This window comes from Tinamus guttatus, unplaced genomic scaffold (assembly GCF_059628265.1).
Source record: "Tinamus guttatus ecotype Peru unplaced genomic scaffold, ASM5962826v1 Tinamus_guttatus_pri_ptg000084l, whole genome shotgun sequence".
Lineage (NCBI taxonomy): Eukaryota > Metazoa > Chordata > Aves > Tinamiformes > Tinamidae > Tinamus > Tinamus guttatus.
In genome coordinates this window covers 1-18,948 of record NW_028288618.1, presented here as the reverse complement: position 1 = coordinate 18,948, position 18,948 = coordinate 1, and the positions used below count along the sequence as shown (strand labels likewise).

General features: G+C 67.0%; 2 protein-coding genes across 2 annotated transcripts; one reads left to right on the top strand and one right to left on the bottom strand.

Moving 5' to 3' along the window:
* The first annotated feature begins 1,681 nt into the window (after positions 1 to 1,681).
* On the top strand, positions 1,682 to 12,752 carry LOC104574262 (atrial natriuretic peptide receptor 2-like). Its single transcript, XM_088520265.1, has 22 exons — positions 1,682 to 2,402; positions 7,098 to 7,297; positions 7,397 to 7,510; positions 7,688 to 7,823; positions 7,939 to 8,033; positions 8,175 to 8,307; positions 8,511 to 8,595; positions 8,759 to 8,879; positions 9,101 to 9,175; positions 9,309 to 9,386; positions 9,539 to 9,643; positions 10,012 to 10,083; positions 10,177 to 10,336; positions 10,428 to 10,583; positions 10,680 to 10,848; positions 10,973 to 11,119; positions 11,343 to 11,466; positions 11,547 to 11,615; positions 11,769 to 11,943; positions 12,150 to 12,248; positions 12,344 to 12,435; positions 12,675 to 12,752. Exons 1-22 carry the CDS (start codon positions 1,682 to 1,684, stop codon positions 12,735 to 12,737), a joined length of 3,189 nt encoding a protein of 1,062 aa, XP_088376391.1. The 3' UTR covers positions 12,738 to 12,752.
* Positions 12,753 to 13,840: 1,088 nt separating this feature from the next.
* LOC148595590 (sperm-associated antigen 8-like) lies at positions 13,841 to 17,534 on the bottom strand. The gene is made up of 7 exons (XM_088520256.1): positions 17,491 to 17,534; positions 16,649 to 16,979; positions 14,596 to 14,770; positions 14,469 to 14,518; positions 14,253 to 14,363; positions 14,016 to 14,078; positions 13,841 to 13,936 (listed from the first exon to the last, which is right to left on the bottom strand). The coding sequence occupies exons 1-7, from the start codon at positions 17,529 to 17,531 to the stop codon at positions 13,841 to 13,843; spliced, it is 867 nt and encodes a 288-aa protein (XP_088376382.1). The 5' UTR covers positions 17,532 to 17,534.
* Positions 17,535 to 18,948: the final 1,414 nt, after the last annotated feature.

Genomic DNA, 18,948 nt, shown 5'->3' with positions numbered 1-18,948 from the left:
AGCTGCCCCAGACCCTCCCCGCTCCAAGTGCGCTCCCCATTTGGTTACATCTGCTCCCACACCAGCCGTGTCCTTGGGCTCTGCCGCTCGGAGCCGCAACCTCTCCGGGGTATTTATAGACGGCAACCCAATCCCGGGAGCTCAGGTGGTGCCGGCTGCGCAAGCCGAGCTCCGCGACCCCATGCGGGGAAGGCACGTCGTTCAAGGCCGGGACGCCAGCCGTGGCCCTGGCAGGAGGGCGGCCCGCGGAGGTGCCGGCCCGGCCGTCGTCGCAGCTCCGCGCCATCGCACCCGGAAACGTCACCCTGCCGCACGGCACGGATGCGGCCACGAGCCGTGGGGCAGGGGCCCGCCGCGGGGCTGGCGGGGGAGCGCGCAGCAGCCCCGTGGGGCCGCGGGCTGGCCGGGAATGCGAGGAATGCGGCGTGCGGCGTCCGCGCAGCCCGGCGGGCACGTTGCCCCTGCCGCGGCCCCACTGCAACCCCCGGCGGCCCCCGAGCAGGGGCAGCTGCCCAGCGCAGCCCCCGCCTCCCGCCGGACAGGAGCCGCAGCCTCACTCCACCCCACGATCCTCGCCCCACGGCGGTCCTGAAAGTGCTGGGGTTGCCCAAGGCTCCCTGCCCCACAGCCGGTGCTCACTCCAAGGTGCCCCCTCGGCTCTGTCCAAGGGCCTCTGCTCCTCTCACAGCCCCGCAGTGGGTCTCCCCCTCCCTCCTGCCCCCCAGCCCACAGGCTCGCGCCCCACGGACAATTTCGGCATCAGTGTCTGGCTCTGGGGCCTTTGCAGTGGCTTGAAAGTCGTGAGGCAAATGCACTGCTGCCTCCAGCCTCCCATGACGGGGAGCCAGGGGGCACCAGTGGGGGCGTTTGGGGAAGGAGCACTGCCCGGCCCCACTGGCCCAGCTGGTTCCCGTTGTTACCAGCAGCTTGATACCATGGCAGGGGTTGAGCCCCTGCTGGCTCAAGGCCCCTGTGCCATCCCAGCAGTGTAACTCCAGCACCCAGGGCTGGGGGACAGCGAGGACACTGGAGGCAGGGGCACCTCTGCCCTGGGGTACTCTCCCCACCTGGAGCTGTGTGGGGCTGTGTGCCAGGGGGTGCACAAGGGGACTCCACTTGGCACTAAATCAAAGCATTGGCGTCGGGAGGCTCATATAGAGGAGAGCACAAGGTGGGTGCAAGGAGATCTCGCAACGCAGGACACACCCTGGCAGGGACACTCACACCCAGGGCCCTCGCACCCGCCCTGCACCTCACAGCTCAGTCCACCCGGGCTGGTAATCCTCCCCCAACTCAGAGCACCCTGAACCCCCACTCCTATAACCTAGGGTGCCCCTCAGGGGGGACAACCACACGCAGGACGTCCTCCTGCACCCCACAGCATTCCCCCCCCCAACCCCATAGAGACCCCCTAATAGCCCAGAGCTCGGACCCCCCTCCCGCGGACCCCCGCGCGGGTCCCCGCCGGCCGAGCGCGCGGTGGGCGCGGGGCCGCCCCGACGGCGGCTCCGGTGTCGGCGGCGCGGCGGGGGCGGCGGGGGGCGGCAGGGGGCGCTGGCCCCGTGGCGGCCGGCGCGGTCCCGCCCGGGGGGAGGCGCCGGCGGCGGCGGCGGGGCGGGCGCGGCGGGCGCGGCGCAGGGAGCCGCGGGCGGCGGCCGGGGCGCAGGAGCCAGCGCGGCCCATGGCTCCGCGGCTGCCGCTGGTGCTGGCGGCGCTGCTGGCGGCGGCGGGCGGCGGCGGCGGGCGGCGGGCGGCGGCCCCCGACGGGGCGGGCGCCAACCTCACGGTGGCCGTGGTGCTGCCCGAGCGCAACGTGAGCTACGCGTGGGCCTGGCCGCGCGTGGGGCCGGCGCTGAGCCTGGCGCTGGAGGCGCTGGAGCGGGGCGAGCCGCCGCTGCTGCCGCGGCCCTTCTCGGTGCGCGTCGAGTTCATGAGCTCGGAGCTGGAGGGCGCCTGCTCCGAGTACGTGGCGCCGCTCAAGGCCGTGGACCTCAAGCTCTACCACGACCCCGACGTGCTCTTCGGGCCGGGCTGCGTGTACCCGGCCGCCGCGGTGGGCCGCTTCGCCTCGCACTGGCGCTTGCCGCTCATCACGGCGGGCGCCGTGGCCACCGGCTTCAGCCAGAAGCGCAAGCTCTACAGCACGACGGTGCGCACGGGGCCCTCGGCACACAAGCTGGGTGCCTTCGTGGCCCACCTGCACGCGCACTTCAACTGGAGCAGCCGCGCCGCGCTCCTCTACGCCGACCGCCGCACCGACGACCGGCCCTACTACTTCACCATCGAGGGCGTCTACGAGGAGCTGCAGGAGGGCAGCAACATCACCCTGCGCCACCACATCTACTCGCCCGACGAGGGCGGCCCCGACGCAGCCGTCCACTTCATCAAGGCCAGCGGGCGCGGTGCGCAGCGGGGCGGGATGGGGACGGGGTGAGGGGGCTGCGTGGGGACTCTGCGCGGGGCTGCGCGCGAGCGGGGGTGGGGGGACACAAGGGGGTCGTGCGCGAAGCTGCGCGCAGTGTCGGGGGGGGGGAAGGGCAGGGGAGGGGGACCCCCTGCGCGCAAGGGAGGGGGTGGCGCGAGGGGTCCCTGCGCGCTGGGGCAGGGAGGGTGTGAGGGGACCCTGCGCGAGGCTGCGCGCAGTGGCGGGGGGGGGGCGCAAGGCAGAGGAGCGGGGTGCGCACGGGGACTGTGTGCGGAGCTGTGTGAGGAGGAGGGCTCGGGGGGCCCTGCCTGGGGCCAGGCACAGTGTGAGGGGTGGAGGGCCCATTCGTGGGTCTCAGAGGGAAGGGGTAAAGCCCTGAAGAGGGCACAGGAAGAGGCCAGAGGCACCGAGGGAGCTGTGGGGCACAGTGCGGGGCTGGGGGCACGGTGGGAGCTGTGTGAGGCTCTCATAGGGATGGGAGCAGCACAGCAGGGGACAGAGCAGTCCTTGGCCCTCCTGCCAGCCATTGCTGTCAGGGTTTCTGTGGCCAGGGCAGCCAGGGGACCACGCGCTCCCTGTCTCCATCCCACTGTGCCCTCGCCCAGGTGGGCACTGCCAGGGGCTCTATCGGATGTCTCAGGTTGCATGTGGTGAGAGAGCAGGCCCAGGAACACTTGGGGATCCCTTTGAGCTCCCCCTGCCACAGCCCATCCCGGTCGCCCTGCCCTCTCCCGAACAAGCTCAGGCATAGCCTGCACTGGCTGCGTTTGCAGCCACTGTAGGGCAGTTTGGCCGCGAGTGCCCTGCACAGCTTGTGACAGTGTGGACGTGGCTGCAGAACAGTCCTGCTATGATCAGGAGGTGGCCGTGTGCCAGCCAGGGTACCCTTGGGTTGTGCTGGTGACACCAGTGACACCGATGGGGCGATGGCAGCCCCGGGGGGGCACGGGCAGGCAGGACTGACATGCGGGTGAGCTACGAGCATTGCTGGCAGATGCCAGGGCTGCGCTGGCCCCCGGGGATGGGGCCTTGGGACGGCCCCACCCTGCTGATGGAGGGATAAATCAATTTGGCGCCTCGAGAGTGCCCAGGGAGAGCTGCTATATCGGGAGCGGGAGGAAATGGATGGGCTTACGGAGGCAGCTGGAGACCAAGGGCGGCCTGATGCTGCTTCATTATTGATGAGCGGAGGTTATCGATCCTGGAGACAACTGCTCCGCGCTGGTGCTTAATGGATCCTGAGATGATGCTGTGTCATTAAGAAGGACATGGAGCCGGGGCAAGCAGAGCCCAATTGGCCGGGGGGGATCTGGCGGAGGGAGCGTTGTTGCTGGCTGTGATGGACCAGGCAGCCGGGGTACGTTGGGCTCCCGGGGACCAGGGGCTCGATTGTCTGGGCTCTGCCGTATCTGGGACCCTGAGTGAGTGGGCCAGGGTACTCCACTCTTGGGGCCGTCGTGGCGGGTGCTCAGGGCTCTCGCAGGTGGGGAAGCTGCTGGTGCCAGCTCCCCCGTGGGACGGGCATCTTATGACAAGCAGAAGGAGCAGACAATTTGCTTGGCTGTGCACAGGGATGGAAGGTTCCCTGTGCTCCATGGGGCTTGGCACTTTCCATGGGACAGTGGCAAAGAACCACACACAGAAAAAAAAAAAAAAAGCTAAAATCAGTGATTCCAATCAGCATATCCGGCTTGGTGCCATAAATCTCCCTGATGTGCATTGATCCCTGCTGATGCACGAGGAGGCCCAGCGTGGGCAGAGCCGCGGGGGCAGCGCGGGGGCCCTCCTGACTGGCTATCCTGGCAGGGGAGTTTGGGCCCCTTGGCCACAGCTGGGTGCCAGAGGGCAGGATGTGGGGCTGGGAAACCTGAGAGCAGGCATGCGGACGGGAGCGGGTGTTTGGGGCTGCGGTGTTGGCATCCCGCGCAGGACGGGGGGCTGTTTCTTCCATCTTCAATTTCCTTCCCTAGGTGATGGGCAGGAGCCTGGTGAGCCTTTGCTAGGGAAAGCTGGGAGCAGCGCAGTTCAGAGAGCACGGGGCAGGCCCCGTGCTTCCCACTGCCCCTCTTGCCAGGCCCTGGGTGACGTGCAGGGGCCCTCGTCTCTCCCACTGCTCGCGAAGGCGCTGATGTGATTAGAGCCGAGGTTGAGGGAATTAGCAGAGCATCTGCCTGCACTGCACAGGTCCTCTGCCCAGGGAGACGGAGAACGGGGCCGATACCATGAGGAGGGTGGATTTTGCCTTCCCCATTCTCACATTATGGCTGGGAATGGGAATGGTCACTGGACTGAGGAGACGGAGTTGTCTTTGCGCAGGACGGGCCGTGTGTTGGCAGTGCCGCTCTGCGATGGCACCAACACAGAGCGCAGTGGTCCTGTGCAGGCAGTACGCAGAGAGGGTTTGCGGGACAGTCCCTCTCTCGTGGCGGCCGGGCGCGGGTTTCGTTCCCCAGCGTCAGCAGCCGCCTGTGTCCCGGCGAGCCGCACGCTGTCCCTGCCTCCCGCCCTTCGCGCACTGCCCCCGGGGATCACAGAGGAGCCGCTCCCCCCGGCTCCGCGTGGCCTTTTGGCCAGGCTGGGTTTACTGCTGGCGCCGGAGGCTGCTGCCCCCGTGTCCCACCATCTGCCACCAGCTGTTGCTGCTCCCCAGCCCGTGCTGGGCCTCTCCCTGGGAGCTTTAGCTGCTTTTCGGCAGCGTCCCCCAGCCTGGCGCCAGCTTCAGGCTGGTGACGGTTGTACTGGGTGGCCCCATGTGGGGCCCATGGTGTCCACGTGGCTCTTGCGTGGTGCTGAGTAGATGCTGTGCTGCCCGTCCCGCGAGGTGCTTTGGGCTATGGGAGATGACCTGTGTCCCTGTGCCGACTGTGCGTGGAACTGTGGGGCAGGCAGAGGGAGAGTGCATCCAACGAGGTGCCGCATTTGGAGTCGAAAACCTGACCGCCTAGGAAACCCCATCCTCTGTTCATGTATCCCTTGCCGACCTGCTGCAGACACCCACCCTGTGTCCAAGCCCCTCATCCATTCTCAGCAGGGACAGCGGCACTGGTGGCACTGAGTCGGGAACAGGGACCGTGACAAGGCAGAAGGAACGTGGACGTGCCTGCAGCAGAGCTGCGAATCTCCCGGGAAGGGAGCAGAGGCCCCTGGAGGAGGACGGGGAGGAGCCGCCTCCGGCTGTGCAGGGACACGTTGCCGCTGGGGCACCGGGCTCAGAGGCGATGCCAGAGGGGTGTTTGCGTTGGCCGCTCTGTGGCACGTTTGCCACCTTGTTCCCCTCCGGGCCCTTGGTGCCGTGCCCGCAAGCAGTTCCTGACACCTCTGCGGGTGCCCGGGGCAGCCCCACAGGGTTCCGCTCCCCTCCGTGGGCTGTCTCGCTACACCGTCACTGAGGTGGTCGCGAGGGCCTGCCTGGCCCCGTGCCCATGCGCGGCAGGGGCTCCCCCGGCGCCGGACCCAGCCCAGGGCTTCCTCGCTTGTCCCATCCCTCCCTCTTCCCTCCCTGCGCTCCAAATCTGGCCGGGGCCCTGGCGCGGCGCTGGCCCCGCGCGGGAGGGCTGCGAGCCGGGGCCAGCGTCTGAGCGTGACATTCCTCCGGCGCCCGCCGCCGCCTCCTCCCACGTTGCTCAATCCCGGGTTCCCAGCCAGCCTGGCTGGAGCAGGGGCCCTGGTTTTCCGGGGGGAGGGAGGAGGCAGTGGCAGGATCCTCTACTCTGGCCCTCCGAGGGCGAAGAGGGCCCCTGCTCGGGGGGTTTTCAGACAGTCTCGGGTGCAGCCGGCGCGGCGGCTGGCCCTGTGGCCCGTGGTGCTCCCGGGCAGCCTCTGCGCAGCGCCGGGGCCGGGTGTCCCGCCAGGGCCGGCAGAGCCGTCACGGTGTGCCCGGGGCAGCCGGGGCAGCGGGACGGGGCCCGGGCACCCCCTTGCCGCGTGCATCGCACCAGCAGATGCTCTGTTTCCAATTAATGCCGCGGCCGCCGAAGGTGCTGGAATCCGGGAACCTGCACATTCCTGCCGCACGACCGCAAACCCAAACATGTTTTTGTCCCTTCCCGAGTCTGGATTCCCCGGCGTCCTCTGGGCAAAGGCTGCCATCCTCCAGGGCCTGGCCCTGGGGCCGTGCTGGGCCTGTTTTGCCCTGCCTGTGGTGGTAGAGCCCCTTGATCTGGGACACCAGAGCCCCTTGAGTGGGGATATTGGGCCAGCAGGTTCCTGGCTGCGCTGGGATGGACTGGGAAGGATTGGGAGCATCTCGGGGACATGGTCTGTGGCTGTCACCTCTCTTTGACAGGAAGGTCCCCATGCACAGGGCCAGTACCTGGGGGCTCAGCCTGGGCAGGATCCGTTTCTGTGGGGGTCCAGGAGGGCTGTGTGGGACTGCTGGTTTTGGCGTGCCTTTTTGGGCAGGAACTGTCTGTTCCAGGGAGTGTGGGACGGGTGTGCGTGTGCCGGAGCGCTGTGCGTGGCTGATTTATGATTGTGCACGTGGGGCCTGTCCCCTATTTCGGAGCAAGGGTTCCCTTCTCATCTGTTGTCACCCTCTAGCCAAAGTGTCTGATATGGCAGGAGCAGGACAGGGCAGTGAGGGCCGTGGTGCTGGCCGGGCTCTCTGGCCATGGGGGCAGGAGCACGTGGACGTTACAAGGAGGTTACAAGCTCTGCCCCGGGTGCCCTGCAGTGATCTACCTGTGCGGCCCGCTGGAGATGCTGCGGCGGATCATGCAGCGGGCGCAGCGTGAGAACCTCACCAATGGCGACTACGTCTTCTTCTACGTGGACGTCTTCGGGGAGAGCCTGCGGGGTGATGCTGCCCGCGACGCCTTCAAGCCCTGGCAGCAGGGCCAGGGCCAGGACTCGGCGCTGCGCGAGGCCTTCCAGGTGAGCAGCGCTGTGCCCCCCTGCCCAGGCACAGGCACGGGGATGGGGTTGGCACCGCCGGGCCTGTGTGAGCGGCCGCGGTGCTGTGCTTGGTTGCAGTCGGTGCTGGTGATCACCTACCATGAGCCCCAAAACCCCGAGTACCAGCACTTCCAAACGCAGCTCATCCTGCGAGCCAAGGAGAATTTCGGGGTGCAGCTCAACTACTCCTTGGTAAGTGGGGCCCTGAGCTCGGGGCTGTGGGGACCAGTCTGAGCGGGGCTGTGGCGTGTCACCAGTGTGCAATGACAGGGCTACGTGCAATGCCAGCGGCGCCCTTTCTGGAGCCTGCGTGTATGGCCCTGGTGCCCAAGGTAGCAGGGCTGGGGACGCTGATGTCTCTGCCCGCAGATGAACCTGGTGGCCGGCTGTTTCTATGACGGGCTGCTGCTGTACGCCATGGTGCTGAACGAGACGCTGCGGGAGGGCGGCTCCAAGAAGAACGTCACGCGCATCATCCAGAAGATGCGGGACCGCAAGTTCCAGGGTAACAGCAGGGCCGGGGTGGGCGCCGAGGCTGGCGGCCTGGCCAAGACACGGTGGTGCTGGTACATGTGCTATGATACTGTCCCTGTCCCACCGTGATCTCGCTTCCCCTGCAGGGGTGACCGGGCTGGTAAGCATGGACAGCAACAATGACCGGGACACGGACTTCAACCTGTGGGCCATGGGCGATCCCGAGAGCGGGCAGTACGAGGTGGGCACTGGTGCCGGTCCTGCGCAGCCAGGGCAGCAGGGAGCATGCCACAGCCGGGGCCGGGATGCTCAGGATGCTGCGGGTGGGCTGGGAGGCCCTGGGGCTGGTGGGATCTGCAGGCTCAGCTCTCTCTGCCCGTAGGTGGTGGGACACTACTCGGGTGCGGAGAAGCAGATCCACTGGCTGGGCCAGCCCATTCGCTGGGTGAAGGGGGCACCCCCCTTGGACAACCCACCCTGTGTCTTCGATGTGGATGACTCCTCCTGCGATAAAAGTGGGTACTGGGGCAACTGGCCCCCAAGCCCCGGCCTCACATCCCTCAGTCCCCAGCGGGTACCTGGGAACCCCCCAGCTGGGCTCTGCCAGGCTCTTGAGGTGGTTTCCAGAGGGTGCTGGTCCACCTGCTGCCCACTGCAGGGTCTTTGGCCTCCGTGGGGTGGAAAGCTGGGTGGCACTAACAGCCCCTGCACCCTGCAGCTCCCCTCTCCATGCTGGCCATCGTGGCTTTGGGCGCCGGCCTCACCTTCGTCATGTTCGGCATCTCCAGCTTCCTCATCTTCAGGTCAGTGGGGGACCAGCAAGCCTCTGCTTTGGCCCTGGGCACCCCTTGACTTAGTGTGGGGCAGGCTGGGTGCGCTGGGTACTAGGCATGGTGGGGCGCCCGTCCTGTCCTCTGGGTGTCCCTGTGCAAGGCCACGGGTGCCTGACCATGCTGTGCTCCCCAGGAAGCTGATGCTGGAGAAGGAGCTGGCCAGCATGCTGTGGCGCATCCGCTGGGACGAGCTGCACTTTGGCAGCGCCGAGCGGTACCACAAGAGAGCAGGCAGCCGCCTCACGCTGTCCCTGGTGAGACCTGCGGAGCCCCGCGCCTTGTCCTGCCCCTGCACAGCTGTCCATTCCCTGTAGAGCCACCTCCCTGCCCCTATAGACTTTGCACTTCCCATAGAGCATTGAGCCCCCCACACCTTGCCCTGCAGAGCCCACTCTGCACTGGTCCCTGCGTTCCCCACCGCCCTGGGGGCGCTCGGCCCTGGAGTCCCATCCCTAAGACTCTCCTTTTGTCCCAGCGCGGCTCCAGCTATGGCTCCCTGATGACCGCCCATGGCAAATTCCAGATCTTCGCCAATACCGGCCACTTCAAGGTGAGCACATCTTGCTCCTGCCATGTCTCCACAGTCCTCATTACAGCATTTTTCATGCCTGGTTGTCCCCGCTCTGTGCATCCCTCATCCTCCCCATGTGGCACTGACCTTTCCTTCATCCCCTCTGTCCCAGGGCAACGTGGTGGCCATCAAGCACGTCAATAAGAAGCGCATCGAGCTGACACGGCAGGTCCTCTTCGAGCTGAAGCACGTAGGTGTGGGGTCTGGGCTCTGGCTCTGCTGGGGTGCCCTGCTTGGAGCAGAGGGGCTGGTCCTGTCAGCAGCGGGGGCATGAGGACATGGGGCCAGGCCAGTCTGTGGGTGTCCCATCTGATCTTGGCTCGGCTCTGCTTCCAACTCCAGATGCGGGACATCCAGTTCAACCACCTGACACGGTTCATCGGGGCATGCATCGACCCCCCCAACATCTGCATCGTGACTGAGTACTGCCCGCGGGGCAGCCTGCAGGTAGAGGGGCCGCGAGGCAGTCTAGGGGGCTGCACCTTGTGTTCGTGAGGGTCCCAGGGCTTTCTCAACGCTGAGCCTGACGGCTGGTGACCTCCTTGTACTGACCACAAACACCTGGTGGCCTGCAAGACTTGCTGGCAGGGCAGCAGTCATGCGAATGGTGGTGCCAGTGGGGTGGAGGCTCTTGGATGGGACAGGGCGGTCCCTGTCCCAGGCCAGTGTTGTCAAAGATCTGAAACTCATGGATGGGACAGGGTCAAGCCACCCTGATCAAGCCAAGCCTTGGCTCCCTGTGAGGCCAAGTGCTTGGTGCTGCTGTCCAGGGGTGCTCAGCAAGGCTCTTCTCACATGCAACACACTCTCACCAGGACGTCCTGGAGAATGAGAGCATCAATCTGGACTGGATGTTTCGCTACTCGCTCATCAATGACATCGTCAAGGTACCCCAGTGAGGGTGCTGGGCTGTGGGATGGGTGCTGGGGCTCTGCTCAAGGGTGCCAGCTTTGCATCGTCCGTCCGCCTGTTGGGTGCAGGGAATGGCCTTCCTGCACAACAGCATCATCGGGCACCACGGCAGCCTCAAGTCGTCCAACTGTGTGGTGGACAGCCGCTTCGTGCTGAAGATTACTGACTACGGGCTGGCCAGCTTCCGCTCGCCCTGCGACAGCGAGGACACACACGCCCTTTACGCCAGTGAGTGGTGGGCCCGGGCAGCCCCTGGTTGGTCCCCATGGGGTGGGATGGGGTGATCCTGTCTCACTGCCCCGTGGCCCTGTCCTGCCAGAGAAGCTGTGGACGGCGCCAGAGCTGCTGCAGAAGGGCCAGCTGCCCCCGCAGGGCATGCAAAAGGCTGATGTGTACAGCTTCGGCATCATCGTGCAGGAGATTGCCCTGCGCAACGGCCCCTTCTACATCGAGGGCATGGACCTGAGCCCCAAAGGTGAGGGGTGGCGGGGCAGGGAGAAGGACGGGATGGGGCAGCCCTGCTGCGGTGCCTGCACTCCGGTGCCGACGCTGCATCCCCCTATGCTGGCAGAGATTGTGCAGAAGGTGCGCAACAGTCAGAAGCCGTATTTCCGCCCCTACATCGACATCGGCGTACACAGCGAGGAGCTGGCCGTGCTCATGGAGCGCTGCTGGGCGCAGGAGCCCGCCGAGCGCCCCGACTTCGGCCAGATCAAGATCTTCATCCGCAGATTCAACAAGTGGGTGCTGGCAGGGACGGGGACGGCTGTGGGTGCCAGGGGCCACCCTGAGGGGACACCTCACCCCGTTGGGAGCTAGGGTGCGTCGCGGCCCCGTGCTTCCCATGTGTCCATGTCCCCGCAGGGAGGGCAGCACCAGCATCCTGGACAACCTGCTGTCGCGCATGGAGCAGTACGCCAACAACCTGGAGAAGCTGGTGGAGGAGCGGACGCAGGCCTACCTGGAGGAGAAGCGCAAGGCGGAGAACCTGCTCTACCAGATCCTGCCCCAGTGAGGACTGGCGAGACAGGAGCGCGCGGCGTCCCGGGGATGGGTGCCAACCTGTGCCCGCCGCCGGGCTCCCCAGCCTGGCTCTGCAGCCTGTGCTGGGTAAAGGGGAGGAGACCTGGGGCGCTGGGCATTGGGGAGGGAGCAAGTGATCCAGCTCATGGTCGCACCAAGCGCAAGGGCAGCGCTGGCCTGTGGTGCCCACTGTGCCCCCTTCCCTCCTCAGCTCTGTGGCAGAGCAGCTGAAGCGTGGGGAGACGGTGCGGGCCGAGGCTTTCGACAGCGTCACCATCTACTTCAGCGACATCGTGGGCTTCACCGCCCTGTCAGCTGAGAGCACCCCCATGCAGGTGGGCAGCGGCATGGTGCCACAGGCCGCGGGGAGGGACGTACCTGCTCGTAGCCCCGCGCTCACCTGCACTCCTTCCAGGTGGTGACGCTGCTGAACGATCTCTACACCTGCTTCGATGCCATCATTGACAACTTTGACGTGTACAAGGTGGGGGATATGTGCGCACGCAGCCCACACAGCGTGGTGCTGGCGCGAGGGGACACGGGGACGGGATTGAGGGCTGGGCATGGGGGCTCCCAGTGAGGCCGGTGCTGACGGGGCAGTGCGGGGCCTGCTGCTCCCCCAAACCCACCGCCGCAGGTGGAGACCATTGGGGACGCCTACATGGTGGTGTCGGGGCTGCCAGTGCGCAACGGGAAGCTGCACGCCCACGAGATCGTCCGCATGGCCCTGGCCCTGCTTGAGGCCGTCAAAACCTTCAAGATCCGGCACCGGCCCAATGACCAGCTCCGCCTGCGGATCGGCATCCACACCGGTGAGCCCCACGTGAGCCTTGCAGGTCAGTCAGCCCTGCCGGGCCCACACTGGCCCATCTGGAGGACACAGGACTGTGGGGAGCTGCTGACACCCCTGGGTGACCAAAGTGCCACGCTGGGATATTCCTGGAGAGGCGCTGGGCTGGGCTGCAGCTGGGAGCTGCCCTCCCACCACGCAGCAGCTCACACGCTCCTGTGACCGCAGGCCCTGTCTGCGCTGGCGTCGTCGGTCTGAAGATGCCCCGGTATTGCCTGTTTGGAGACACGGTGAACACGGCCTCGCGCATGGAGTCCAACGGCCAGGGTGTGTGCCGGGGCCAGCAGCGGGGCTCATAGCGGCAGGTTGCACCCTGCTCCCACGCACCAGTGACACCTCTTCTCCCTCTGTATGTGCCCCAGCCCTGAAGATCCATGTCTCGTCCACCACAAAGGAAGTCCTGGATGAGTTCGGCTGCTTTGAGCTGGAGCTGCGCGGGGATGTGGAGATGAAGGTGAGGCCTGGACGAGGTGGGGGACAGGGAAGGCATCCACTTGTGCAGCTGGGCAGTGCAGTTGAGAGCTGGGAGCCCTGGCAGATGTGCCAGGTCACATCCAAGTGGGAAGTGGTGGCACCAGAGCCCCCAGGGCGAGTGTAGGACGAGGTCCGCGCTGCAGCCAGGCTGCAGGCTGGGGAGGATCTGACTCCAGGGCTGGCTCAGTCGCGGCACTGAGTGCTCTCCTCCACCACCAGGGCAAGGGGAAGATGCGGACGTACTGGCTGCTGGGGGAGAGGAAGGACCCCCAGGGCGTGTGAGCCCGGCCGCGCCACCCCGCGGAGCCCCACGCCGTGCTCCATATCTGGCCACGCTTCCCTGCGCTCTGGGGGCCATGGCATGCGCCGGAGCGCATGGGGCTACCTAGCACCTGCGTCTCTCAGCTCTGGCCTCCTGGAGCAGGACGCAGCGCCTGCCCCTGCACAGGCACCAGCAAAACCCACCTCCCCCAGGGAGGATCCGTCCCCATCCCTGCTCCCTATCCCCCAGCCCTTGCTCCTGTTCCCCTCCCGGCTCAGCTGGCTCTGAGCCCGTTCCCTGGGGCCTGGCTGCCTCCACCCCGGGCATTTTGCCTCCTCTTCTCCCTCCTCGGGCCCTGACAGCCCCTGCCGCCCCTCCTCAGGGGCGAAGACGGGGGCTCCGCCAGGACTGGCCCCTCAGGTGGAGCCAGTGAAGCGCCCTGCACCCCGCCACGTCCCCTGCCCCTGTCACTGTCCTTCCACTCCCCTGTATATAGCCCTCCAACTCCGGGTTGTGTAAATACCACCCCCCCCCCAGGTGTAAATATAGCAGACAGATAGTGCAAACTATTTTGTTGAAATACAGATTTCCCCACAGCCCGCTGCCTCTGCCTCGTGCTTCACGCCCCCGCCGGGGCTGCAGAACAGGGAGGGCTGGAGGCGACTCGAGCACGAGCTGGGGCCAGGGGCCGGCGCAGGACACGTGCGGAGAGCCACCCCGTGGAGGCCGCGGCGCGGCGCCTGCTGGAGAGTGTTCAGGGCAGTTCTGGGAAGGCCTCGCCGCCGTGGGGTTTGCTTTGGCCCGCGGGCTGCAGTGCGTTCCTCTGAGCTCATGCTCTGGCTGCGCCACTGCCGCTTACTGGAACCCACCTGTGCCCGGGGAGCGGCACTGCCCGGGGCCCCCCGTGCGGCCCCGAGGGCCACGTGTCACCGGGGCACTAGGAGAGGACACGTCCCCAGGGAGCGGGCCAGGCCAGGGCTGACGAAAGGTGCCTGCGGCAGTAGGGGCATGCAGGTAGGCCCAGGACAGAGTGGGGCCTTGTTGTCCAGCAGCACAAGGACGCGGCCACCTCCGGATCTTTATTGCTCAGCCAGGCCGGCAGCGGGGGCAGCTCTGGCGGGCGTCAGGGCAGGGGCTGGCCCAGCTGCTCCGTGACGGGTGTGGAGAAGGCGGCGTTCCTCCGGAAGGGAGTGTCAGTGGTGCAGATGCTGGTGACACCCTGGAGGGGAAGGGGACGGGTGGCCGTGAGCAGTGCGGAGCCGGTGCAGGGCACGCGGGGCAGGGCGACGGGGGCTTACGGGCACGCTGTGCGCCTGCTCCAGCCAGTAGCTGCAGGGCTGCTCCGTGTAGCAGTCGTGGGGCTGTGGGTGGGAGAGGAGCAGCACCCATGAGTGGGGAGAAGGGCACCCGGCCCCCCGGGGGCGTGGGCGCTCCCCCCGGCTCTTCCCCCTGATGCACAGGGCAGCTGGTGTGAGCTGCGAGCGGCCTGGGAGCTGAGGCGAGCCAAGAGGTGCCCCGCTCGGCGCAAGCCGTACCTGCGTGGCGGGCAGCGGCGCGGGCTGGAAGCCCTCAGCGCGGTAGTCCCGGTGCGTGCTGGAGAGCGACTCCATGGGAGCAGGCGGCGGACAGGTCTCCTCCAGCACCTCCTTCCTGCAGGAGAGCTCTGGAGGCTCCAGCCGGGCAGGGCCCCGGCACCCTTCCCCCCCGCCACCACTCTCGCCTCACGAGCAAGGGTCTGAGGGCACGTGGACTTGCCTGTATTTCTGGTACAGCATGAACTCCAGCATGGCCTCCCGCTGCCCTGCGGGGGACGCGGGCACCGTCAGCCCCTGGGCTGCTTGCCCACGCTCGGCATCCCCGCACGGAGCGCTGCCTCACCGCGCCCCGGGAGCGCCGTCCTCCAGGGCTGGAGGTAGGAGTCCTTCATGGTGCTGCTGTCGGCCAGCCAGGAGGAGAGCTGGTGGGTGAGCAGCCCGCGGTGGCCGTGCCGGTAGAAGTAGCCCTCGCTGCCTAGCTCTGGCCTCGGCACGCGGTCCAGCTCGTTCGTGGCTCTCTGGGAACAGAGCATGTGGTGACCACAGCCTTTCCCCCCTGCCTCAAACACGATGGCCCCTGTGCTGTGGGCATTACCACTTATACCGACCCCCAAGCAGTGTCCATCAACACAGCTACCACAGCACAGGGCCGTGCCCATGCTGTGCAGCCACCACCATGCTGTGGTAACAGCACTCTTGTTTTTGGGCCTCCGCGTACTGCCCCCACAGCCCTGGCACAGGGGTGCACCATCAGGCTGGACCTAGCACAGTGCCAAAGCCTTCGTGCCTCTCAGTCCTTAGCAGAAACGTCTTAGAGCACCTTGCTGAGGGGCAGCCTCAGATACTGGGGCATGGTCTGCCAAAGGGAGACCATCCTTCCCATTGGCCCTGCTCACCAGCAAGGCTGGAAAGGAGACGCCAGCAGCGTGGTTAGGACCCTACTGAGGGCTGGACATCCTTGTGCAGCTACACAGACCCTAGGTAGGTGAAGGTGCCCACGTGCCTGGGAAGCAGCCCTGCACGGCTGCCCTGGCTGCCCCCAAAGTCCCGCTGTGGCTCCAGCGCAGTCCGGCAGCCCCTCGGAGCCTCCACACAGCAGGGCAGCTGGCACAGCAGAGGGCATCCCATCGCCTTGTCACGGAGTCACCACGTGCTCGTCGGCGCTGGTGGGCCGCCAGAGCACACAGTGCAACGTACCCGCAGCCTTTGGGTCGCTGCCCTGGAGTGCATACGACGCCCCACGCACAGGGCGCCCTGCTGCCCCGGGAACACACGTCCCTCTGCAGTGGTGGCCTGCACTCGTGCTGCCAGCCCAGCGCCTCCTGGACACACCACTCTGCACCGCACATGGAGCGGGACAGCAGCGCCCCCCGCCCGGGCTCTGCCCCCGCAGGCACCCCAGGGCGTTGGGTGCTGCGTGAGCACTGGGCTCTCACGTGCTTGGACACTTGAGACTAAATCTGAGCTCTCCAACTCTGCCCTGGCAGCAGGTCCATCACAAAGGGGCCGGGTTAGGGGACACCCGGGCCCGCGGCAGCCACGGCCTTTGCAAAGCGGATGCTGCCGGGCAGTGAGAACGCAGCGAGCAGCTGGTGAGGAGACTGGTAAGGCTGTCAACACGTTGGGTAAATATCCTGAGGGACAGGGCGCTCTGCATAACCTGGGACACTTCCTGGGCAGACACTGAGTGCAAGAGGAATTAGCCTCCAAAAATGGGGACCCTGGCCCCACTGCTGACCATCTCTTGGTGAAAAACCTGACATTTACAGCCACAGAAACCTAGCAGTGAGAAGAGCGTCCTCAGCTGTGCATGCAAAGGTCATTCGGACACAGCAGTTGGGCTCAGCCTCACTCGCCTCAGCAGGGCTCCCGAGCTGCGCTGGCGTCTTCAGCAGCGGCCGCAGCCCATGGCGCAGACACCTCCCTAGCTCCGATGGAAACTGCACGGCCTGGCGCTTCCTTGCACCACCTCGGTCCCTGCTGTCACCGGGGCATCCCCAGCTGTCAGCACGTCGACACTCCATGACAGACTGCAACACCCTCCTCTCTCCTCACAAACAACGTGCGTCCAGGTTACGGCACAAATTCCCGCTATTGGTCCCTACATCCATGCCGGCAGTATTGAATTTCATCCCCTTTCCATCCCATGGATGTCAAGGTCATACTGGGAGCGCCGGCTCGGCCAAGGGCGGCTATTTGTAGCGAGTGGGCTCAGGCAGGGGTGCTGACAGGCTCTGCTGCTGCAGGCTCAGACCGAGGGTGCTCGTGACAGCACTCCCAGGGCCTTCCCTCACCCCGTCCGCAGACGCAGCACGGAGGGCACCGGTGCTGCTCCCGAAAGGCCGGCAGCCCTCAGGAAGCCAGGCCGGTGCGGGGATGCCGGCGGTGGGGGTTACCTCCTCCTGCCAGTTGTGGATGAGGCAGCTCCCCCGGGTGTTGGGCTGGTTCGGCGGCTCCGCGGGCACCCACATGGGCACGGGCAGCGCCTGCTCCGCGCCGCAGGGCTCTGCCCTCCCAGGGCAGGGCGGCTGCTCCAGCCCAAGAGGTTCCATCCCAGCCTCCTCGGGCAGCACCGCTCCAGCTCCGTCCATGGGAGCCGCTGGGGCCAGCCTGGGGGTCATAGCTGTGCCCGCGAGCGTCTCCCCGTCGCACAACGGCCTCTTGGCTATCACGGGCACAGGCTCTTCGCCGGGGCGCAGGGCGGGCACGTGGCCCGTGAGAGCCACCCTGCAAGTGGGGACAGGACACGGTGACTGCGGCAAGGTGCTGGCAGCTGCCCTGCAGGGTCACCCTGCCGTGCTCCCGCCTGGGGGTGCACGGAGGGACGCCTGGGTGCGGGCACAGGGGACTCCTTTGCCTTTTGGGATGCATCAGTCCCAAAAGACCAGTCCACTGCTGGGTCTCCGCTCCAGAAGGATCTTCCCCTCCGCGGTCCCATCTCCGGCCGCTCCCAGCCCTGCACCCCTCCCCTTCTGGACTCTGCCCGCCACGGCGCCCTGGGCACGACCCTCCCCTTCTGCCTCCAAGTCTTCAAACGACTCCAGGGCCCCATCCCCCAGGCGCCCTCATGGCCCCGTACTCCAGATGGCCCCATGCCCCAATTGTCCCCATTCCCCAAATACCCTCCATGGTCCTGCATTCCCTAAAGCCTCCCTGCACCCTCCATCCCGAGTGCCCCCATGTCCCTGCACCCCAAACGTCCCCCCAAAGGACCCGCCAAGTCGCCCCCCCACCCCACCCTCGGGGGGTCTCGGGCCCGCGCCGCGCTCCGGGCTCCATGGCGGGACCCGCCGCTCCCTGCCGCGCATGCGCAAACACGGGCCAGCCGCCCGCCGCCGCTCCGTCTCCATGGAGACCGTAAACACCCTCCGCCCGGACCCGCCCCCCAAACTGCCCCCGGTTGATTGGTGGCGCCGAGCGCGGCCGCTCCTCCCATTGGCGGAGCGCCCGGCGGCGGAACGGGGGCGGTGCCCGCCCTCTCCGCGACACCGCAGGGGGCGGGACCAGCACCAACGGGAGGCCCACCAGGGACAAAGGGGCGTGGCCACGGGCTGAGGGGGCGGAGCCACTGCGGGGGGCCGCGGGGTCCCGGCCGTGCCCAGTGCCCCGGGGCGGGCGGGAGCGGAGCCGGCCCCGGCCCCGGGCACAGGCGGAGCCCTGGAGCCTGGCCAGCGCCCGCAGCCCTGCAGTGCTGCGCGGGGATATTTATAACAACAAGCGGCGCCTTCAGGTGAGGCCCGGCCGGGGGCCTGCTGGTGCCCTGTGGGCAAGGGCTTCACTTCTGCCTGGCTGTGGCTCCGAGCGAGGAGGAAACGTGGCCTGGAGCTGCTCTGCGCCACCGGTGTGTCCCCGCTGGGCAGGAGCCCCCAGGACCCTCGCTGAACCCCATGCAGTGGTGACTCCCATGTGCTGGGCACCTCACGACAGGCCCTCACGCTGGGAACGGTGCTGCACTGCGGCCTGGGGCTGCCTGCCCGCCTTGGGGATCTCCACCCTTTCACAAGATTTTCATCTCTCCCCTGGGGTCTTCAGCCTGTTCTCTGGGTCTCTGCTGCATTCTCAGCATCTGCACCCTGTGCTTGGGGTATCTCTTGCATCACTGGGGTCTTCAGCCCATCCTCAAGAGCTTCACTCCATCCTTGGGATCTGCACCATGCCGCAGGGTCTATTCCCCACCCTTAAGACCTCCATTCCATTCTCGGGGTCTCTACCCATCCTTGAGACCTTCATTGCACCCTCAGGGTGCCCTCCACCCTCAGGATTTTCATCCTCAAACTCTCCAACCTGCAGCTGGTCCCTCCCCAGGGGCCCAGTGCAGCCACTGGGGTCTGACCCTTTCCCCAGAGCAGCCCCAGCTCGAGCTCACGCCAGAGCAGCACCCTGCACTGATCCCCTGTGACACCCCAGTGACTGCAGCGCTAGGGGCACAGCGCAGGAGTGCAGGAAGCAGCCCGGGCCCCATGGCCCCATGGCCTCACACCATCCCGGGGCCCCGGGCAGCGCGCGGCGGCAGCCGCGCACCGAAGCCTGACAGAGTGGGCATTATGCACGGCAGCACCGCCCTCCCCGCGTGGCCGCCGCGGCCGTGCCAGGTGGGCCAGCGCCGGCCCCAGCGCTAAATATAGCGCAGCCCCGAGCTCGCGGCCAAGCAAACACACAGCGCAGGAGGCGCAGGGCAGGGAGCATGGGCAGCCCC

Excerpts from the sequence above, each read along its gene's own strand:
- LOC104574262 (XM_088520265.1), top strand. The coding sequence starts at position 1,682 with ATGGCTCCGCGGCTGCCGCTGGTGCTGGCGGCGCTGCTGGCGGCGGCG. Across the intron at positions 9,387-9,538 it reads TCCTCTTCGAGCTGAAGCAC|ATGCGGGACATCCAGTTCAA; the intron begins GTAGGTGTGGGG and ends TTCCAACTCCAG. Across the intron at positions 11,120-11,342 it reads CTCTACCAGATCCTGCCCCA|CTCTGTGGCAGAGCAGCTGA; the intron begins GTGAGGACTGGC and ends TTCCCTCCTCAG.
- LOC148595590 (XM_088520256.1), bottom strand. The coding sequence starts at position 17,531 with ATGGAGCCCGGAGCGCGGCGCGGGCCCGAGACCCCCCGAGG. Across the intron at positions 14,519-14,595 it reads GACGGCGCTCCCGGGGCGCG|GGCAGCGGGAGGCCATGCTG; the intron begins GTGAGGCAGCGC and ends CGTCCCCCGCAG. Across the intron at positions 13,937-14,015 it reads AGCAGGCGCACAGCGTGCCC|GGTGTCACCAGCATCTGCAC; the intron begins GTAAGCCCCCGT and ends CTTCCCCTCCAG.